The sequence below is a fragment of the Geotrypetes seraphini genome, chromosome 5 (assembly GCF_902459505.1).
Source record: "Geotrypetes seraphini chromosome 5, aGeoSer1.1, whole genome shotgun sequence".
NCBI classification, from domain to species: domain Eukaryota; kingdom Metazoa; phylum Chordata; class Amphibia; order Gymnophiona; family Dermophiidae; genus Geotrypetes; species Geotrypetes seraphini.
The window spans coordinates 55,011,139-55,034,898 of NC_047088.1; the positions used below are offsets into that span (position 1 = coordinate 55,011,139).

Below are 23,760 nucleotides of genomic sequence, written 5' to 3' on the forward strand. Positions count from 1 at the left end.
AGAAATTTCTGGGCCATACTTTAGCATTCCAAGCAGGTTCACATGACAGAGAATTTTGATTGTTATTGTTTGGAGCCTGTTCATATAAACATTTCAGAACTCAACTGAAAACTTATCTCTTTTCAAAATACTTGGTTAAATAATTTATTTCTGTCATTCTTAAATTGTCTCTAGTTTATAATCTTTTGTAAACCGCGTAGAACTTATGGTTACGTGGTTAAGAAGCATGATGTTATGTTATGCTCAAAACATGGAGTTTTCAGATGTATGAACTTCAATAACAAAAAAAAATTCATCTGAATTTGGTATACAAATATCTACTTATCATATATATTTTAATCTAATACTTGTCTCTGAGTTTTCCCTCATCAAAATATCTTATGTAATGTAACTTAAAATTCACTAATACAGAGAAATTGGATGTACTAATAATTCTAATGAATATGATCTTTATAAGTTCCATTACACATTCAAAAGAAAAGGAAAATTGGAGCTAGAAAGCCATCAAAAGTCACTAACAGAATATTTCTGATCTGCTATTTCTGTTTAGTTCTGCCAGAGGGAGCTTATGTCTAATACAGAAACAGAACATGGGTATTACAGTTTGAATTCTTAAAAGGGTCTATGAAAAATCTACCTATGGAACCTCTTCTGTAAAAACTTGCCCAAACATGCAGATCTGTTGGAGAAAAGATGAGCCCATAAAAAATGCTTTACAGCAAAAAAACAAGATCCACACCATATATATATATATCCCTGTTTACCAACATCCAACTCCATTCTTTTGTGAGTTGCATTGGCTGCCAATGGAGGCTCGTGTTTTGTTTAAGTTGGGTTGCTTTTGCTATAAGGTTATGTATGGTACCGCTCCGTTTATATGGTTAATAGATTCTCTCTAGCACCGGATGTCAGACTCGGATGTCCTGTTCTACCTTCGATGTCCCAACGTGCCCCTCTCCCCTCACAAGTTCTAATGCATCGCTCTCCCTCCCGAGTCTCAAAGCACCCTTCTCTCTCCCTCCCTCCCTCCATTCTGGGCCTCAAGTACATGCCTTCATCCGGTGAGTGCTTGCCTTCTGGCCGGCTCCCTCCTCCTTCCTGGTGCAGTCATTTCTCTGCACGAAGAAATGGGTGGCGGCTCCTACGCACGTCCCACGGCTGAGCCAAAAGCCTTCCCTCTGATGTGGGACAAGCTTCATCTTATGCCCTCTCATTCCAGAGCTTCCTTTCAAATGAAACAAACTCGCCTCATGCATAATTATGCCACATAGGTACTTAAACGTCTCTATCATATCTCCCCTCTCCCGCCTTTCCTCCAAAGTACACAGATTAAGATCTTTAAGTCTGTCCCCATACGCCTTATGATGAAGACCACATACCATTTTAGTAGCCTTCCTCTGAACCGACTCCATCCTGCGGTCTCCAGAATTGCACACAATATTCTAAATAAGGTCTCACCAGAGTCTTATACAGAGGCATTAATACCTCCTTTTTCTTACTAGCCATATCTCTCCATATGCACTCAAGCATTGCTTTCACCATCACCTTTTAAACCTGTTTGGCCACCTTAAGATCATCATATACTATCATAACCAAGTTCCACTCCTCTTTCGTGCACAAAAGTTCTTTACCCCCTAAACTGTACCGTTCCCTCGGGTTTTTGCAGTCTAAATGCATGACCTTGCATTTATTAGCATTAAATCTTAGCTACCAAATTTCAGACCAAGCTTCACTAGGTCCTCATAGTTGCCCTCTTTCTTTTAAAACATTATTCCACAAATCGTGAATCACAGCCTGTCTGATAAGAGATAGTGGGAAAAAAAACTTATTCATATAGTTTTTTCTGATGTTTAAATTGTATACATTATAAAGTTTGAAATATCAATAAAGATTTTTAAAAAAAACCAAAACAAAACATTTTTTTGGCCCTGCATAGATATTTCCACAACTTTATTAAAAAGGATTTTCAGTCAATAGCAAGCCCTCTGCACAAACTAATTCCATTATTTTATTAATTGGCTTTGTATCAGTTTATTACTTAATACTAGAAGGGGGACAGGAGAGAGAACAGGAAAGAGAAGGAGGAAGTGTCTTGCTCAGGCAGACAAGATCATAAAGGGTCAGGGTTTTAGCAAATTCAAGAGCCAGGCATCCAAATGACAAAGCACACAGCAATAGAAAATGAAATTTTGTTTATGTGGTAAACTTAATAAAACAGAAGCATTGCTTTCAATAATATGCTCTAATATAGAGAACTACAGTTTTAATTACTTAACACCTGCCTTAACACCAGATTTGCAATACTGAATAAACCTTGATAAATGGCTGCTCATATTGTAATATATTTACATTAGCAAATATTAGCAAAGCATATTCCCATAAGGATTACATTTGATACCAAAACTTTCAACCGCAAAGAAGAGCAGCTGGTATGTAGATATAGGTGCAGTACCTGAGATTCTCTAGCGGGCAGAACACCTAGGTGAGCTTTTACAAAGGTGTGCTGCCAAGCAGCGAATGCTAAATGCCAAGCTACCCATAGGAATAGAATGGGCAGCTCAGCAGCGCACCTATGTAAAAGGACCTGGCTTAAAAAGGCACTTGACTTCATTCTACCATCATAAAAGAATTCAGTATTTTGCTACAAACTTCAGGTCTGATCTGAAACCTGAATGAAAAATTAATTTTGACCTAAACAGCTCCAGTACTTTCAATTAACCTACTACGAAAATAGCAACAGGGACATTAAAAAGTGCAATTCCTGCAGTGTGTGTAATCATATCAGGGAAATACATTATTCATGACAGACTTTCCAACATTGTATCATACACTTAGTTTTGATAGGATGCAGCTTTAAACACAAAGGTTACTTCCAAATTAAAAGTCTTTTCCTGTCAAAACTGAAGGAATAATGCAGACAAGGACACAAAAGCATTCCAAAGCTTTATTAACGATAATGCTCACTGATCTGTGAATAACCTGAAAAAAAAAAGATTATTGAGTTACTTTCCCAATCTATCCATCCATCACCAGAGAACAGGTTTCAAAATGATGGATTATCTCACCTTCCTGTTGTTTATCCCAAGTAAGACTCTCTCTCCTCTGGGAGAACACAAACCAATGACAACACAAACATAATCATACTTACTACACTTAATGCTACTGATAAAAAGTATGAAAGCTATTTCCTTATTGTAAGTCTTACCTTACTCTTTGATATGAGGGTGAATGATGACTTGCCAAACTCAAATACCCTAAATAAATAAATGGAGTGAAACAAAACTGACACATGCTGAGCTGTTATTTAAGTAAGAATTAGAAGCTAGAAAAGGTCAAAACAAATCTTGATAACAGTGAAATAATTACATGTGTTTAAGTAGTTTTTCATTAACTTAGAAACAAACTGCCTAGCATTAACAATCTAGGTAAAATGCTGCAATGTTTGCTACATGTAGAGTAGTACCAGGCCATAATTAAAGCACACTACTCTGAACAGTACACTGAGGAAATCCAAAAATTACTAGTTTATATATTTGCATCAGCAGAATAATGAGGAACAACACACCTGCCTTAAAACCACTTTCACCCTTCCATCTTTCTACCAGCACTATAGCAGACAGGCCAAATCCACAAACATAATTAATGGGCTGCTCTTGATTATAATACTACATTTAAAAACTGCAAAGACATACAAACAGATCACAAAGACAAAGGATGCTCAATTTTGCCTCAAGGACGTAGTCTTAGAAAAACATGGATTCCAGCAAAAAATAAAAATTGCAGGTACATCCTTTTGTCATTTACCCCCTCCTTTACAAAGCCATGCCAGCGTTTTTAGCGCCATTAGGAGGGCTGGGAAGGGAAGCAACGTGGCAGATACTTTAACGGGGGGACAAGGCCATTCACTGCTCCACGGGGCGGTAATGGACTTGTCCCCATACCTGTGGTGACCAGGTTTTTTTCTCACTATTTCGACGGGTTATCCATGGCTAGCCACAGGTAACAATCGCCATGTCATTCTCTACTCCGGGTGCTGGATTGGCTCCAGTTGACTCTTCTTGAAGTTGAGAATTCATCACAACTCCTGGAAGGGTTACACCACTCTCGAAACCGCCAGTTTGCCTTGTTCCTTGGATGGAGCTTTGATGAGCCGGTTGTCCAAATATGGCTGCACTTAGATCCCAGCCTTGAAGAGGTGTGCTGCCACTACCACCTTGGTAAAGGTGCAAGGTTCCGCCGCTAGGCTGAAGGGGAGTACCAAGAACTGGAAATACTGCTCCAGCAGATGAAACCACAAGTACATCCTGTGGGCCAAGAAAATGGAAATATGGAGATAGACCTCTGTCAAATCGAGGAAGGCAAGAAATTCCCACAGTCGCTATGACTGACTGAACAGTCTTTATGTGGAAGTGCGGCAATTTCAGAGCACAGCAGAAACACTTCAAAGGTCCAGTGGAGGCAAGCTTCAGGCTCTCGCTCTGCCCCAATCTATAAGAATTTCACAATGATGCCAGAACAGACCCTTCCCCCCCAGCAACAGCAAATATGCAAATCTCTCCCCCAATGTTCATACCAATATGATACTAAATATCCCCTGATTTTAAAAAAAGCAATTAAGAGAACATAAGAACATAAACAGTGCCTCTGCTGGGTCAGACCAGAGATCCATCGTGCCCAGCAATCCACTCACGCGGCGGCCCATCAGATTCAGGACCTGTATAGTAATCCTCTATCTATATCCTTCTATCCCCTTTTCCTTCAGGAAGTTATCTAATCCCTTCTTGAACCCCAATACCATACTCTTTCCTATGACACCCTCTGGAAGCACATTCCAGGTGTCCAACTTCTTAGCATTGGTTCTGAATCTGTCCCCTCTTAATTTTTCCGAATGCCCTCTCGTTCTTGTATTTATCGAAAGTTTGAAGAATCTGTCCCTCTCCACTTTCTCTATGCCTTCATGATCTTGTAAATCTCTATCATGTCCCGTCTAAGTCTCCTCTTTTCTAGGGAAAAGAGTCCCAGTTTCTCTAATCTTTCAACATATGAAAGGTTTTCCATACCTTTTATCAAACGTGTCACTCTTTTCTGAACCCTCTCGAGTATCGCCATATCCTTCTTAAGGTACGGCGACCAATATTGGATGCAGTACTCCAGATGCGGGCGCATCATCCCCCAATACAACGGCAGGATAACTTCTTTCATTCTGGTTGTAATACCTTTCTTGATAGTACCTAGCATTCTATTCACCTTCTTAGAGGCTGCTGTGTAGTACGTACTGTGCCAGTGGCTTCATTGTCTTGTCCGCTATTACCCCAAGTCCTTTTCTTTGGTACTTTCACCCATTACTAGCCCTCCCATTGTATAGCTATACTTCGGGTTTCTGCTTCCTATATGCAAGACTTTACATTTCTCTACATTAAATTTCATCTGCCATCTCGTCACCCACTCTCCTAGTTTGTTCAGGTCCCTTTGTAAGTCTTCGCAGTCCTCTATATTCCTAACTCCACTAAATAGTTTGGTGTCATCTGCGAATTTTATTACTTCACACTTCGTCCCTGTTTCTAGATCATTTATAAATACATTGAACAGCAGCGGTCCGAGTACCAACCTCTGCGGAACACCACTCGTGACCATTCTCCAGTCCGAGTAGTGGCCCTTCATTCCTACCCTTTGCTTCCTACCCACCAACCAATTTTTGATCCATCTATGTACGTCTCCTTCCACCCCATGATTCTTCAGTTTCCGTAGTAGGAGTTCATGGGGTACCTTGTCAAAGGCTTTTTGGAAATCTAAGTATACGATGTCTATGGGGTCCCCTTTGTCCATCCGTTTGTTTATTCCTTCAAAGAAGTGCAATAAGTTCGTTAGGCATGATCTTCCCTTGCAGAACCCATGTTGGCTTGTTTTCATCAGTTTGTTCCTTTCTAGATGCTCATCGATGCTGTCCTTTATCAGCGCTTCCACCATCTTCCCCGGAACCGAAGTCAAACATACTGGTCTGTAGTTCCCCGGGTTACCTCTCGATCCTTTTTTAAAGATGGGCATAACATTAGCTATCTTCCAATCCTCTGGGATCACGCCTGTTTTCAGGGATAGATTACAAATCTGCTGTAGTAGTTCCGCTATTTCCTCCTTTAGTTCTTTCAATACCCTAGGGTGGATTCCATCCAGGCCTGGAGATTTGTCAGTTTTTAATCTATCTATCTGCTTGTGTACATCCTCAAGGCTTACCTCCATGGATGTTAATTTTTCTGCTTGTCCTCCTTTGAAGATTTTTTCAGGTTCCGGCATGTTAGATGTGTCCTCTTTTGTAAATACTGACGAAAAGAATATGTTTAGTCTATCCACCACTTCTTTTTCCTCCTTCACCACTCCTTTCCTATCTCCATCATCCAGTGATCCCACCTCTTCCCTTGCCGGCTGTTTCCCTTTAACATATCTGAAGAACGGTTTGAAATTTTGTGCTTTCCTGGCCAGCCTCTCTTCATATTCTCTTTTTGCTCTTCTAACCACGAGGTGATATTCTTTTGATGTTTCCTGTGCTCTATCCAGTTCTCCCTGGTTTTGTCCTTTTTCCATTTCCAGAATGAATGTTTCTTATCTCCTATCGCTTTCTTCACTTCTTTAGTTATCCACGCCGGGTCTTTTGTTCGGCTCTTTTTGCATCCTTTTCTAAATTCTACAGTCTGTGATTTCTTTGAGCTGTTCCTAAGTTTCTTCCTTACCATTACTCTCATCGCTTCATAGTTTCCTTTCTTGAAGTTAAAAGTTGTCGCTGTGGTTCCCTTTCCCTTCGATATTCCTATTCTTATTTCAACTTTGAACTTGATCATATTGTGATCACTGTTTCCCAACGGTCCCACTACTTTCACTTCCTATGCAGGTCCTCTTAGCCCATTTAGGATTAGATCCAGAGTGGCATTCCCTCTTGTCGGTTCTCTGACAAGCTGCTCCATGAAGCAGTCCTGTATAGCCTCCAGGAATCCGGTCTCCCTAGCGCAATCCGAAAAGATAAGTTTTTAACAGACTTCTAAATTTAATATATGAGAGTTCACTACGTAATTCTAATGGCAACAATTTCCATAGATAAGGTACAGAAGCACAAAAAGGCAGAATTACTTGTAGAGATTAATCTCACTAAGCGGACTGAAGGTAAGGATAATTGATGGCCATTAGTGGAACGTAAATTTCTAGCTGGTCTATATGAGATCAAAAGATTAGCTAAATATTCTGGTTGCCCTGTCCGTAATACTTTGAAAGTTAGAGTCAAAGCATTATGCATTAGTCTTGACTTAATCAGAAGCCAATGAAAATCTTTCAGGAGCAGAGTGATGTGGTCATATCTACGGGTGTTTGTCAATACCCTAATGGAAATATTTAGGATAGTCTGCATTAGCCCTGGGTCAAGGGGTGGAAGTCACTCCTCCATGCTTACAGGTGCATTAAATCCTACAAAGGCTACTTCACTACCAGCACCAGTACCAGAGGACAAAAACGTTCAGATCACAAACTTCTCTATGAAAGACACCGGGAGTGGTGAGGACTCATAAGAACATAAGAACATAAGCAATGCCTCTGCTGGGTCAGACCTGAGGTCCATCATGCCCAGCAGTCCGCTCACGCGGCGGCCCAACAGGTCCAGGACCTGTGCAGTAATCCTCTATTTATACCCCTCTATCCCCTTTTCCAGCAGGAAATTGTCCAATCCTTTCTTAAACCCCTGTACTGTACTCTGCCCTATTACTCCCTCTGGAAGCGCATTCCAGGTGTCCACCACTCGTTGGGTAAAGAAGAACTTCCTAGCATTCGTTTTAAATCTGTCCCCTTTCAACTTTTCCAAGTGTCCTCTTGTTCTTTTATTTTTCGAAAGTTTGAAGAATCTGTCCTTCTCTACTCTCTCTATGCCCTTCATGATCTTATAAGTCTCTATCATATCCCCTCTAAGTCTCCTCTTCTCCAGGGAAAAGAGACCCAGTTTCTCCAATCTCTCAGCGTATGAAAGGTTTTCCATCCCTTTTATCAAGCGTGTCGCTCTCCTCTGAACCCTCTCGAGTAACGCCATATCCTTCCTAAGGTACGGAGACCAATATTGGACGCAGTATTCCAGATGCGGGCGCACCATCGCCCGATACAATGGCAGGATAACTTCTTTTGTCCTTGTTGTAATACCCTTCTTGATTATGCCTAGCATTCTATTTGCTTTCTTAGCGGCTGTTGCGCACTGTGCCGTCGGCTTCATTGTCATGTCCACCATTACCCCCAAGTCCCTTTCTTGGTTGCTCTCATTCAATAATATCCCTCCCATCGTATAGTTGTACCTCGGGTTTCTGTTTCCAACATGCAATACTTTACATTTCTCAACGTTGAACTTCATCTGCCATCTCGCCGCCCATTCCCCCAATTTGTTCAAGTCCCTTTGCAATTCTTCGCATTCCTCTTTAGTCCCAGCTCCACTAAATAGTTTTGTATCGTCCGCAAATTTTATTATCTCACACTTCGTGCCTGTTTCTAGATCATTTATGAATATATTAAATAGCAGCGGCCCGAGCACTGAGCCCTGCGGAACACCACTCGTGACCCCCATCCAGTCCGAGTAGTGGCCCTTCACCCCTACCCTCTGTTTCCTACCCGCCAACCAGTTTCTGATCCATCTATGTACGTCTCCGTCCACTCCATGGTTCTTCAGTTTCCGGAGTAGACGTTCGTGAGGCACCTTGTCAAAGGCTTTTTGGAAATCAAGGTATATGATGTCTATGGGGTCTCCTCTGTCCATCCGTTTGTTAATTCCTTCGAAGAAGTGCAATAAGTTCGTTAGGCACGATCTCCCCCTGCAGAAACCATGTTGGGTTGTTTTCAAAAGTTCGTTTCTTTCCAGATGTTCATCGATGTGTTCTTTAATCAGTGCTTCCGTCAGTTTCCCCGGAACCGAAGTCAAACTCACTGGTCTGTAGTTTCCCGGGTCACCTCTTGATCCCTTTTTAAAGATGGGCGTGACATTGGCTATCTTCCAATCCTCCGGGATCATGCCTGTTTTCAAGGATAGGTTGCAAATTTGCTGCAGTAGTTCCGCTATCTCCTCCTTTAATTCCTTCAGAACCCTGGGATGGATTCCGTCCGGACCCGGGGATTTGTCAGTTTTAAGTTTTTCTATCTGCCTGTGTACATCATCAAGGCTCACTTCCATGGATGTTAATTTTTCTGCTTGATTTCCATTGAATATTTGTTCAGGTTCTGGTATGTTGGTTGTGTCTTCGTTTGTAAATACAGACGAGAAGAACATGTTGAGTCTTTCTGCGACTTCTTTCTCCTCCTTCACCGCTCCCTTCCTGTCTCCTTCGTCCAGCGGTCCTACCTCCTCCCTAGCTGGCTGTTTCCCTTTAACATATCTGAAGAACGGTTTGAAATTTCGTGCCTCCCTGGCTAGCCTCTCTTCATACTCTCTTTTGGCTTTTCGAACCACACGGTGACATTCTTTTTGATACTTCCTGTGCTCCTTCTGGTTCCCTTCAGTTTTGTCCTTTTTCCATTCCCTGAATGAATTTTTCTTATTGCCTATCGCTTCCTTCACTATTTTAGTCATCCATACTGGGTCTTTTGTTCGACCCTTTTTGCACCCCTTTCTGAATCTGGGGATGTGCAGATTTTGTGCCTCGCTCACTGTGTCTTTGAAAAAAGACCAGGCATGTTCTACTGTTTGCCATTTTTTGGAAGTGTTCCTAAGTTTCTTCCTTACCATTTCCCTCATTGCTTCATAGTTTCCTTTCCTGAAGTTGAAAGATGTCGCTATGGTTCTCTTTCCGTTCGGTATGCCTACTTCAACCTTGAACTTGATCATATTATGATCACTGTTTCCCAACGGTCCCACTACTTCCACTTCCTTTGCAGGTCCCCTTAGTCCATTTAGGATTAAATCCAGAGTGGCATTTCCTCTCGTCGGTTCTCTAACAAGCTGCTCCATGAAGCAATCTTGTATAGCCTCCAGGAATTCTGTCTCCCTAGCGCATCTTGAGCTTCCAAGACTCCAGTCTATCCCAGGATAGTTGAAGTCTCCCATAACAACTGTGTAACCACTTTTGCATTCTCGCTTCATCTCGGCATCCATTTCTTTATCGCTATCTCCGGTTTGCCCGGGTGGACGATAGTATAGGCCCATCTTTATTTCATGCCCTTTCCTACCCGGTATTTTAACCCATAACGATTCCAGTTTGTTGATCATCTCCGCTGTGTCCATTCTTGTCGATTGTATGCTTTCTTTTACGTATAGGGCTATTCCTCCTCCTTTCTGACCTGACCTATCCCGGCGATAGAGCTTGTACCCCGGCAGTGCTGTATCCCATTTGTTTTCCTCATTCCACCACGTTTCAGAGATTCCAATGATGTCTATGTCCTCTGCATTGGCCATGGCTTCTAGCTCCCCCATTTTGTTTCTTAAACTCCTTGCATTAGTATATATGCAGTTTAGATCCTGGCATTTTGTCGTCTTCATTTCTTTTCCCTGTGCTTCAGTCTTTGGTGTCTTCTCTTTTGCTACAATCTTTCTAACCTCCTCTTCTGGGTTAGTTGACTCCTGTAATTTGTCTCTTGTTTCTTCCCTGCCTTTTTTCCCCTTAGTATCTTCACGGGATACCTTCTTCCGAATCATCGACGCTAGGTCGACTGTCGGCTTTCCCCTTTCTCTTAGTTTAAAGCCTGTTCTATTCCTCTCTTGACGTTGTTTGCTAGAAGTCTTGTTCCCGCCACGCTCAGGTGCAGTCCATCTCTCCTGTAGAGCTTGCTCTTGCCCCAGAACGTTGTCCAGTTCCTCACGAAGTGGAACCCTTCTTCCTCACACCATCTCCTCATCCATGCATTTATTGATTGTAGTTCTTCCTGCCTTTTCACATCTGCCCTCGGTACCGGTAGGATCTCTGAGAATGCTATCTTCTGGGTCCTCATCTTCAGTTTCCTTCGAAGGGTAAGTCCTCGTTTTTCCCTTGTGTTTCACCATTGCAAAGAAAATTCTTCTAATATAGAAAAGCAAAATAAAGGAAACATATTACTGAAGAGAGAGAGATCTGAACAACATGTCTGTCTAGGATGCCATCTGGGGGGTCCTCTCCTGTTCACATATTGCTAAAAAACTTATGTTTATTTTTTTGGCAACGAGGATGTTGTCTGAGGTGTAGCAGGAGTGTTTCTATGCTAATCAGTGCATCTACATTACCATGCGCTGATTAGGGCACCAGTCCTTACTGCTTACAAAATAGGCGACAGTAAGGCCTCACACACTAATTTTTGTTAATGGTTGTGTGTTAATGACAGCAATTGAATGTTTGTTACTTGAAAACCACTTAGAGCTTAGGCGGTATACAAATTTTTAAAATACATAAATAAATTCAGAAAACGAAAAATCAGCCATTTTCTAGCTGCACTAAAAATGGTCTTAGAGCACAGGAAAGACCCATGTAAGGGCATGCTAAGCCCACTCTTCAAAGCAGCTTAGTATAAGGACTCCTTAGAATGCGAATATGAGGCCTGCAATTGAGGGAGGATATAAAATAAGAGTCCTCAAGAAGCCGCAAATGAAGACATAGTGCCAGGTCTCAAGTCTTGGTTCTGATGAAGCAGGAATACAAAGGAGCAGGAAGAAACTTGAGTCAAAAATTTTAACTTCCTTTTTTTTTTTTTTAATACTGCTAAAAATTATGAAGATGTGTACTGTACATTAACAGAGATTCTAGTAGTAAATATTTGCTTGTATGCCAAACCTCAATTTTATACTTGCTATCTGAAGGACTTTTCACATTGTCCATAAAACTGTATGAAGTTGTTTCATAAGAATAACACAACATTTGATCTTTAGGTATTGGAATACAATTAAAGAACCACTTTTAGATCAACTGAAACAATATATATGGGAGAAACTACTAAAACACTGCCTCTTCCTTCTTTTCTCTAGTATTTCCATACTCTTGTTGTATTTATGCAGAATTCATTAGGAATGCAAGGATGTGACTTCCAAATGTCTTTGAATCAGACACATAAATATGCATGCATGCCATTTATAACGGTAGCCTTGATGAGAACACACAGTGTAACTGACTGTTAGTGATGCTTAAGAAGTTTACATTAAAATAGAATGTAGAATGATGGTTAGAAATCACAGGACAGGTGACACTTTATTCTGATAACCCTATGATAAAAGTTGTACAGTATGATATATTGGCAGTACAGGTGCTACTCTAGTATACAAACTAACACAATATTCTTGGGATACTGTTCATCACCAGCAAGGCAATAAACTTCAAACATGACACATTTGTGACTTTGAACATTATTTCAAGAGAATCAGAAAATTACATTCCACTGGTATATTAATGACAGTTTTTAATACAAGTTTTTTATGGTAATATACATTATTTCCAGACTTTTTTCTCAGATTGTCACCACAACATTTCATAATGGTACACTGAAGGAGAAGCATATTTAAAGCTGTGGTTCTCAGGCCATTCCTTGGGACCCAGAAGAGCAGTCTGGTTCTCAAGAAATACTGAAAACCAGAGCGACTGAGCAATTTCTGAAGACTGGACTGAAACCTATGGCAGGAAAGAAGGCACTGTGATAGGCATTCTCAAAAGACAGCAGGATAAATCAGACACTAGTAGGTGACATCTTCCCATCAACACACACCAGTTATTTTAGAGCTCAAAAAAGAAAACCAACAACAATAAAAAGAGTATATGAGTATAGCAGTTCCCACATAGTTGCTACCTAATTATGCTCTACATTCTATTACAAAGCTTAGGAAGCAACTATCCAGGAATGCAAGAAGGTTTCTGGGCCTTATTTACTCCATTGTTTCTGAAGAAACTCATATTACAGATAAAAGCTCTCCACCTTCTCATTTGACAAGGTATACTTTGTATACTCAAATATAAACTGAGATTTTGGGGCCAAAAATGGGGGTCTCAGTTTATATTCGGCCAGCACTGACCCCCCCCCTCTCCTGAACCTGTTGCAGGCCTCTGCCAAGCCTGCTGTGAGACCTAGTGGTTCAGTGTCTCCTGTCCCAGCCGACTCTAATAACTTTTACCTCCCTCCCCCACCCTGGTGTACCTTTTAAATCCCTGGTGGGCCAGGGCAGCAGGACCGTAAGAATTCATGGCCGCAAATCAGCTAGCTGCTCTGCATGAGCAGGAGCGAAGGAAGGTTGATCCTGCCGCAGTTCACGGCTGGACCACCATAGATTCTAAAGATATGGAGGGGAGGCGGGAGAGAGGTAAAAATTCATAGAATCGGCTGGGACAGGAAGTGGGAGGGACACCTGCTGTCCCTGCCCACCACTGGACCACCAGGACATATGGCAGACCTGGCAGAGGCCTGGAAGGCATCGAGAGGGAGGGGGGACAGGGTACAGAATCTGGCAGGGCAGGATGCAGAGCTTGGAAGAGCAGGAGGGGGAACAGGGTACAGAGCCTGGCAGGGCAAGGCACTGCACTTGTATATTAACCCCCTGGCTTATATTCAAGTCAACATTTATTCCTCCTTTTTTGGGTGAAAAAAGGTTACCTTGGTTTATATTTGAGTATATATGATAATCAAACATACTATGAGGATTCCCACAGTGGAAGGCTGCTTTAAGTGTGAAGTGGTTCTGGATTGTAAGGAGCAACTTGTGAAAATTGTATTGCCCATCATATAATGTTCTACCGTACCAAGTTCCCTCTGGTGGTATAATGTATAGCATCCATTGCTATGCATGGTCCCACTGTACTACGTACTATATCTGACCATTCCATGTTTTGTCATACAATGTTTTGCCACACTTTGTCATACTGTCACCATTTCTGTCATTCTAGACTACAATATACATCATATCTACCACACTGTATTTAACATACTATGTCTACCATGCTATGATTTCTCATGCTATCTGCCACACAATGTTTGCTGTTCCATCTACCATGCTAAGTTTTATCATGCTGTGCTTGTCTTACTGTTTTCGCCATGTTGTGTCATACTAGGTTAGCCATGCTTCTAATACTATACTTGCCATGCTATGTCTCGCCATACCATGTTTTGTCATATTATGTTTTACCAGGCTTTGTTAACTATGTTTTGCCATTTTTGTCAATGTTTAGCCATGCTATATTTGCCATCATTTGTATAAATACACTTTATTATATACGTAAACTTGTAACTCGTTCTGAGCTCTTCTGGAAGGACAGAATATAAAACCAAAAAAAAAAAAAAAAAAATTATTTTGGGGAACTGAATGTTAACAGAACAATTTCTATGGAACAGCAGTAAGATCTAAAGATATGAATGCAAGACAATGTTGTAACCTTACAAATCAACAAAAAGCGAGCAGAGATGGGCAACCAAAGTTGCCATGGAACTTATCTGACACACTTTCACTGTATCTGTTAAGGGCAGTCTTACTAGACTACAGCAGTGTGTTATGCAGTCTGTAAGTCAATTAGACAAAGTTAACCCAAGTACTGGAACCTCAATCCAGTTTGGGTCATAGTAAACAGAAAGTTTATTAACTAGAAAATATATCTTTTGCTGTTTTCATGAAGAAAGCCATCACTCTTTTGCAACCTAGAGCAGGAAGAGCCTGTTCACCCCTATTAATGTGAGGCTTCGGAAAGAAATTGGAAAGCATAATTGATTAACATAGAACACAAACACTACCTTTGGCAGGAACTTAGATAAAATGCAGATACTGCGGTCCATCCCAGACCAAAACAGGATGGCACGTCAGAGGAGGGCGCAGCAGAGGTAATGTGCGGTGGAGGCCGACGGCAACATGCTAAAATCACTACAGCACCGGCGATCCTCTGCAGGCTGTAATTAGTTTTTAAAGTGAGACCGGGAGGCTCTGGTGTAGCTATTAGAAATACTCGGAGAGAGGGAGGGGGTCCAAAGAGAGGGGCATATGCTGGACAGGGTGGGAGGGAGGTGAAGGGGAAGAAATAATAGGTCTAAAAATAGAGGAGAGGGAGAGAGATGGTGGACAATAGGATAATATTACCCCAGAATTAATACGATCATCTTTTCAGTTTGATTTTTCCAATACAAACATTACTGATATGGAAACTCTATTAACTCAATGGAATTCTTCCACAAATACATTTTTAAATGAGCATGCTCCACTACAAATTAAAATAATTTCAGCACGGAAAATTCAAAATCCATGGTACACAGCTGATCTTACACTTATGAAAAAACAACTTAGATCTACTGAACGGAAATGGAGAAAAAATAAAACACATGAAAATACTCAATTATTTAAAGAGCTTTCAAAATTATATAAATCTAAAATCAACCAAACAAAAGCAAAATTCTATTCAGAAAAAATAATAAAAGCCAAAAATCCTTCAGCATTATATGTACTACTAAATTCATTGACATACTCAAAAAAACATCAAACACAAACTTACAACACATTACCAACAGCACAAGATCTTGCAGATTTTTTTATTGATAAAATTAAAACTATTAGGAATTCTTTTACACAACAGCAGTCCAATATTCAAAACGATCATTCTATCACAAATATATCGTATTCAACATGTTCCCATTTTAGTCTGCCTAGTCTTCATGAATTAGAATCTATACTTAAATCTATTAATGCAAAGAGTTCGGTAGTAGACTCAATTCCTCCATTCTTTCTAAAAAAATATTTTGAACACTTTGGTCCGTTTATATTAAAATTAATAACTGAAAGTTTAACACAAAGCACTATGCCCAAATGCTGGAAAGCCTCTGTGATTCGTCCTATTATAAAAGACCATAAGATCAGTTTGGAAAAAATCTCAAACTATAGGCCTATAGCTAATCTTCCTTTTATGGCTAAACTGACGGAAAAGATTGTTTTCAACCAAATTTCTGAATTTGCTGAAAAAACAAACGTGCTTCATCCGAACCAAACAGGATTCCGGCCACACCATAGTACTGAGCATTCATTAATAGGAATGACCTCCTCAATACACTATTACTTAGATCATCACCAATCGGTCTTATTAATATCCATCGACCTTTCTGCGGCTTTCGACACCATAGACCACCATCTTTTATTAGACAGACTTTCTTCAATCGGTATTACTGATCAAGTAATGTCTTGGTTCAAATCTTATTTTACCGAGCGTACTTCTACAGTTCTATTTAATAATTCAAATTCTAAAAGTTCTTTAACCTCCCATGGTATTCCCCAAGGTTCTATTCTGTCCCCCTTGCTCTTCAATATTTTTCTTGCACCACTGATGACCGTTTGTCAATCAATAGGTTTTCACGTATTTGCATATGCTGATGATATTCAACTTTTGCACCCGTTAGATCCTAGCAACCCTTTGGATATCACAGCTATTAATAATAAATTAGAACAAATCCATTATTGGTTAGACACAAATAGGTTAGCTCTTAATATTGAAAAAACAAAAATGGTGCTTTTTCCCTGGAAAGAAAATCCTAAACTTATCACCCCTATTAATATAAAAAATATTCCTTTGCAATTAGTTGATTCAATTAAAATTCTAGGAGTCATATTTGATAGTAAACTTACTTTTCATGAACATATAGGTAGTATCGTAAAATCATCATTCTATAGACTCCGTCAAATTCACTTTCTGCCACAATATCTTTGTACCAAATCTCTAAATATCCTGATTCACTCTTTAGTAATCTCTAGAATCGATTACTGCAATGCCCTCTATAAAGGAATTGCACAGAATGAAATAAGACGACTTCAAATAATACAAAATACTTCAATTAAATTAATAACAAGGACAAAAAAATTTGATCACGTAACACCACTCCTCAAGAAAGCTCATTGGCTGCCAGTGTCCCATAGAATAACATATAAATTAAGCCTACTCACTTTTAAAGCAATGTTTTTTAAAACACCTGCATTTATTTTTAATACACTAATCCCCTACTCTATAAATAGAACATTACGATCCAACGAACAGCATTTATTAACAATTCCATCTCTCAAAATCATTAACACTAGAAGACAATTTATCTTCTCTGTTACTGCTCCACAAATTTGGAATTCTCTGCCAATATATTTAAGGAAAGAAAATGATATTGAGAAATTTAAAATTAACTTAAAAACATTTCTTTTTAAAGATGCATTTGATTAACAAATTCTTCCCTTGAATTTAATAATGCTGCTTTCGACAATTCTTTGAACTCCCATCCTTATGTTTTTCCCTACCTACTTTTCTATTATAAATTGTATTTCATTTCCCCTTTTTCCCTTCGTTCATGTTTGTTTTTATTTAATGGTTATATATTAATTAATGTTTTATTGTTAATTTTAAAAATGTAATTTTATCTTATAGTTGTAATTTAAATATTTTCTTTTATGTATGTACATCGCTTTGAAGCAAGATTAAGCGATTAATCAAAAATTTTAATAAACTTGAAACTTGATGGAAAAAAGAAAGGGAGAGAAGTTCGATCCAAGGGGTGGTGTGGAGGGAGGGAGATAGAAATACTGGACTGGCGGGTAGTTCGAAAGAGAAAGGGAGATATGGTGGATCCTGAGGTGGTGGGGAAGGAGGGAGAGATGCTGGATGAAAGGGTAGTTGAGAAACGTAGAGATGGTGGATCCATCATTGCAGCCGCTATTTCATTCTTTGGGTTGCCAGCAGCGCGAGTGAAGTAAACATGCTGCCTTCTGTGGCTGGAAGCCTTCCCTCTACTACTGCTTCCTAGTTCCATTTAGGCGTGAAGCAGTAGCCAAGGGAAAGCTTCACTCACACTGCCGGTGGCCTGAAAAGCGCAAGTTTACTGCCTTATCGGAGGAAGGAACACGAGAGGGGTGTTGCTGGAGGATCGTGGGAAGTGGGGGAAGTGGTCATTACATAAATGCTGGACTTCGAGGATAGTGGGATGGAGGGAGAGATGTGGCATGGTGCTGCAAAGAGGTGATAGAAGGAGAAAAGGGTATGGGGCTAGTGGGCAGTGGTGAAAAATGCTGCACATGATCCGGGGGATGAGAGAGGGAGAAATGTTGCATGTGTCAGTAGAAGGGGTAGGAGAGATGCCTGGATCTCTCAAGACAGATGGACAATGAGAGAGAGTTTTGTTGTCAATAGGGGTGGAGGAGAGAGGAAGAAAAGTTGGACTCATGGAGGGATAGAGAGAGATGTTGGTTGGGGATGGGAATGAGGTCCGGAGAAGAGGAAGCATGCAGGAGGAAGAAATAAATAAATATTGGATGCACAGTCAGAAGGAAGTGCAACCAGAGTCTCATGAAATCACCAGACAACAAAGGAATGGTCTTATTTTCAATTTAGTAATCAAAATGTGTCTGTTTTGAGAATTTATTCCTGCTGTCTATATTTTGCACTATATTTGTCTATTTTCCTATAGTTGTTACTGAGGTGACATTGCATATTTTAAAATCATCTGCCTAGACCTCTAGGAACCCCACCCCCCGAATATAAATGATAATTAACATTTTCTCTACATACAGTGTACTTTGAGTTTTTTTAATTTTGTGGTTACCATTATATATTAATAAGATAATATTATATGTATATGAAAAATGGATGGAAGAAATTTAATTACAATTAGTACTAATATATGGGGGTGGAGTCAGGGACGGAACTTAGGTGGGTGTAGGCTGGACCTTGGGCAGGGGTACTTGGTTGGTATTTGTTAGGCTTAGGGGATACTTGGCTTCAAGAAGTTGAAAAAAATGGTCTAGGACACAGTGCTTCAACCGCTGGTCCGCAGGAAATTTTTGCCGGTCTGCGCAGGGCCGGCAAGATTGACTCCCTTCAATTTCCTGCCAGTCTGCGCAGGGCCGGCAAGATCAACAGCTGAAGTCTGCGCTGGGCCGGAGAGATCTTGGGGAGCCTCCGACAGTGGCTTTCTCCCCTCTCTGCAGCTCTCCTTTACTTCCCAGCGCAGCGATTCACGAAGGCAGACTCGGGGCTTTTGCTGAGTCGCGGCTGCCTCTGATGATGCAACTTCCTCTTTCCTCAGAGGTGGCGCAACCCAACAAAGGACCCGAGGCTGCCTTCCTGAATCGCTGCGCTGAGAAGTAAGGAGAGCTGCTGGAAGGGGAGAAATCCACTATTGGAGTCTGGGAAGCTGCTGGGCAAGGGGAAACAGGGACAGCTGCTACTAGAGAGGGAGAAGGAAAGATGCTGCTAAGAGGGGAGGAGAAAAGGAGTCTGGGAAGCTGCTGGGCAAGGGAAAAAAAAGGACAGCTGCTATTGGAGAGGGAGAAGGAGAGATGCTGCTGGGAGGGGAGGAAAGGAAGAGAGTTACTGCTGGACAGGAGGAGGAGGGAAGGGAGAATGAAAAAGGAAGGAAACATCTGGCAGAGAGATTAGAGGAGGGGAAGGGGAGACACAGGCATGAGAAAGTAGAGAGATTGATGATAGGAAGGGGTCAGCAGAAAAATAAGCAGAGAGGGACAACAATGATAGATCTGGTGTAGGAGAGATAAAAATGAAGAGAGCAGTGAAGCTGGAATGAATCATGTAAAAAGGAGAGAGGGGGCACAAGCTGGATGGAAAGGGGAGAGGGGCATAGAAAGAAGACAGATACCATATGGAAGGGGGAGAGGACAGACAGTGGATGGAAGGGGCAGATGCTGGATTGAAGAGACAGAGAGGGCAGACGCTGAAAGGAAGAGAGTGAAAAGAAGATTGAAAGCAGAAACCAGAGACGACAAAAGGTAGAAAAAAATAATGTTATTTCTATTTTGTGATTAGAATATATCAGATTTGAAATATATATCCTGCTAGAGCTGGTGTTAGACATAACTGGGGACTGCAAAACCCAGGCAGTGCTTCTTTAGCTTCCAGCTGGCTTAGGGCGCTCTCTGAACAGGGGGCAGTTGCCCTAGTTGCACTCCCCTAAAACTATTCCTGTCATGTGTGACTGCAGTATTCTGTTAGCATGATATTTCTGTGTAGCATTTTGTAATAATTTGGCTTGTTCAGTTTTCTTGATAGTAGAGGGGATATATGTGAAGGGGTTTTGTTGATCCTTGCTCTGAATTATTTGTATTTATAAAATGACAATTGTACAGAATATTGTTTCTTTTTATACTTTAATAAAATACATTCAATATAAAATCATAACTGAGGCTTGTGTGGATGGAATCAGATGATTTGTGGGGACCGAGCTCGCGGAGATGGGGCGGAAACGGGTTTTTAAAATTCTAGTCCTAGTAGTTTGCCGGTCCACAAAATAATTCTTTTTTTTCTGCCGGTCCACGGGTGTAAAAAGGTTGAAGAACACTGATCTAGGAGACCAGAATTGATTGAGGGGCCAAGTGAATTGGAAGTTATACAGGAACTCCCACACATATTTAGAAAGATTTTCATGATTTTCTGAACTTTTAGACAGCAGGTCTTGTTGACTCCGTCACATGATGATGATAACCATTAAGAGTGTGTGAAGCATCCTGCTTATCAACAGAATATACTTGCTCTCTCCTCCTTATTCCTTTTTATCACCTAACTACCTCTAGTTGCACACACCAGGAAGATGGTGAACAAAAGTAGCAGAATATCAAACATTATCCCTGTAGCCAGTAATTCAAAATATTTTGCTGTCATAGCTGTCAGTCAGTTTCTGGATAGCTATCTGCTAGTTATATCATAAAACTTGTGTTAATGCAACTGAAATGAATGTCCTTAAACAAAAATACAGATGTTTCCTTATCATCAAAACTTTTAGAAAAAACATTTCCGTTTTTCAACACAAAACAAAATTCAAATTAGTAAAATAATTGCTCTACATTCCATTTAAAGAGGTCACACAAAAACAATTTTTACTTTTGCAAATGTATTTATAAACAAATTTATAAAGAAAACCAAACTATTCTTACCTACAGAAACACTGTGGAATTTCTCCCAGACCATACAAAGGAAATAAGAATGGAGTGTTTCCATAGCGACCAAGACTCTGAAGGAAATGCTGAGTTGCTCTGAGACCATCAATGGTGCTGGCTGTCTCTGAGACCATTGCAATTGCATGCAGAATAAAGTGCTGAAGAGAGGGTGTTAGCTTTTTAGTCTTTAAATATTCTGAAAATACAGAGTCTTTGTAATCTGTAAATAAGAAAAATACAGATTACCTGTACAAATCAATTCAGATAAAAGCTTAAAGTGTATGTGTGTGTGGGGCGGTGGGGGGGAGGAAAAACACAGTTCTTAAATGTTTGGGATTTTTTTGCAAAATAAATTGATAACACTGTTACTACAGGGAATAGTGAAAGTTCAGCATGATATCTGACCAAAGACAGAAGGTACAGAAAAGACCTGGAATATGAAAGTTATCTGTCAGAGCCTACTTCTAACCACTCTTTGGGCACTAAAGAGAGAAGTGACTTTGCAAAAGAGCACTATGCGCAAAAAAAAAAAAATAATAATGCAAAATGTCTAGAAATGTGAAAACATGCCAAAGTTTCATGTGTTGTATTATATTTTTTCAAGAAGTGTCCTTCGTAGTAGTACATTTTTTCATGAATTCTACTTCACACAAAAGTTTATTTAAATTTTGAATGAATGAGCTGGTGCAAGATCATGAAGTGTAGCTCATTAATGAAAAAATGCACAAACAAGCACACAAAATAGGCTTTGCATGGCCATTTGCACACAAAACATAGTTACAGCTCAAGATTTGAGTTAATGTTTCAAGGAATTAGAATTTCACAGACAAAAAGGTCAAAATGATTACTTTTGTAGAGATGTGCAAAAAGACATGAACAAAAAATTATTTAAACTACAAGACAATAGATTTAAAAATGATATATCATAGAATAAAACTGTAGAGATGTGATGAGGGCACTACTTCTAGTTGCACACACCAGTAAGATGATGAACAAAAGCAGCAGAATATCAAACATTTTGCATTTTCCAGTGGTAGGCCTGCTAGTCGGAGGATGTATGCCTCCCTCCGGCCAGGGGGGAGGGGGGTGGCCTTCCTGTTAGAGGTATGCTGGGTGCGGTCTCCATGTGGGTGTGGGGGGGTCCCTGGAAGGGAAGGGTGTCACCAGGTGGCTGGGGGATGCTTCAGAGGCGATGCTTCAGAAGAGGTAGCGGCAGGAGCAATTGGGCACTCCTTCTGCCGAGGGATGCTTCAGGAGGGGGGAGCGATGCTTCAGCAGGTAGCAGCAGGAAGAATTGGGCACTCCTCCTGCCTCGGACAGTTGGGGGGGTGTTACGGCAGGAGGGAGTAAGCATCCCTCCTGCTGGCCAACTTGTAGTGGGGTGCGGGGGTTCTCTGCTGCTGCCGCTCAGTTAATCACAGCAGGGAGAATCCCTTGCTGTCATCAGCTCAGCGGCAACGCGATTCTCTAAAAGGTTAGAGAATTGGGGTGGTTAGGCAGGGGTTAGGCATCTGCCATTAGAACAGATGTGATTCTGTATAGGATGCCTGTGTGTGATTCTCAAAAGCTGCTTAGGTGGCTGCTGAGACTGGATGTCCTATACAAAATCAGACCCAAAAGGCATATCAGACAAGGCTTCTGTTAAAGTTCACTACCACCACTAACATTTAAGATTCTTGAATCACATTGTCAAATGGGTTCTTGGGGTCAGCAGCCAGGGAGAGAATATGAATATAAGAATTTTTTTAAAAAAAGGAACAGTACATGCAAGATACCATATTTTCTTCTATTCCCTACTTATATTTTCCTCATAACCGTGGAAGCAACACACACACTAATATTTTCAATAATACATGAACTACATAATATTGAAGGCGAAAACAAACTGTACCTTGGTATTCTTCAGCATTTTGCTCATAATCCAGACAAAATGTAAGAAATTTCATCAACATTCTCTTTTCTACCATTGTGAGTTGTTTGCTGGCAAAGACATCTGCCCTGGAACAAGGTACCTATAAAATACCAAAATTCCTTACTTTTTAAAGAAGTTCACAGTGTATGTCTTAAACTGATTAAGTGATCATTTAACTGTGTTAAAAACATTTAGGGATCCTTTTACTAAGGTGCGCTAGCGTTTTTAGCACACGCTACATTGCCGCGCGTGCTAACCCTGCGCTACGCGGCAAGAACTAACGCCAGCTCAATGCTGGCGTTAGCGTCTAGCGTGCAGGACAATGCAGCACGCGCTTAAAAGCGCTAGTGCAGCTTAGTAAAAGGAGCCCTTATTTTCTCACATCTGGTACAAAAACAGATACAAAGTAAGAACATTCTCCTAGGTCCATGTCACATATCATATAGGTCTTAGCTTGTACATTTTGGAATGTCTATGTATATAAAGCAGGTTGGTATGACAAAGAACTTAGGTGTTCTCTGAGGATAGCAGGCATATATTCTCACATGTGGGTGATATCATCAACAGAATCTGGTGTGGACACTGCAAAGTGTACTGACACTTTAAATCTTTGAGGCAGTTCACCCACCACCCATGACATCAATGTTCAGGAACCGTAGCACAGTAAAAAAAAAAAAAGCTATGAAGCCAACTAGGGAAGGTGGGTGGGTTGTAAGAATATATGCCTGCTGTCCTTGGAGAACACCTACTACAGGCAGGTATACAATTCAAACTCCTCTTACTGATGTTCCAAGTGTGCTCGCTCTGCAGCTCCTCAGGATCTCTCCTCTCTTATTACTCTCTATAATCCCTCTAGGAACCCTGTTCAGCAGACAAGTCCCTCCTGTCAGTACCCCTCTCCTTTACTGCCAACGCCCATCTCAGTCTCCTCTATCTTGCTGCACTGCATTCCTGGAACAACCTCCCTAGCTTGTTACGTTAGGCTCCGTCTCTGGCGCCTCCA

The 23,760-nt window shown here is 40.7% G+C and overlaps 1 protein-coding gene across 3 annotated transcripts in view; it reads right to left on the minus strand.

Moving 5' to 3' along the window:
* The window catches only part of CHM (CHM Rab escort protein), a 211,572-nt gene that overhangs the window by 112,369 nt on the left and 75,443 nt on the right, over positions 1 to 23,760 (minus strand). For all 3 annotated transcript variants that reach the window (XR_004539584.1, XM_033945876.1, XM_033945875.1), the window contains exons 7-8: positions 22,737 to 22,857; positions 20,843 to 21,065 (exon numbers count right to left, since the gene is read on the minus strand). Coding sequence is in view for 2 of the 3 variants with exons in the window: in XM_033945876.1 (XP_033801767.1) it covers positions 20,843 to 21,065; positions 22,737 to 22,857 (344 nt within the window). In the remaining variant the exon portion in view is untranslated. The remainder of the gene's footprint in view (positions 1 to 20,842; positions 21,066 to 22,736; positions 22,858 to 23,760) is intronic.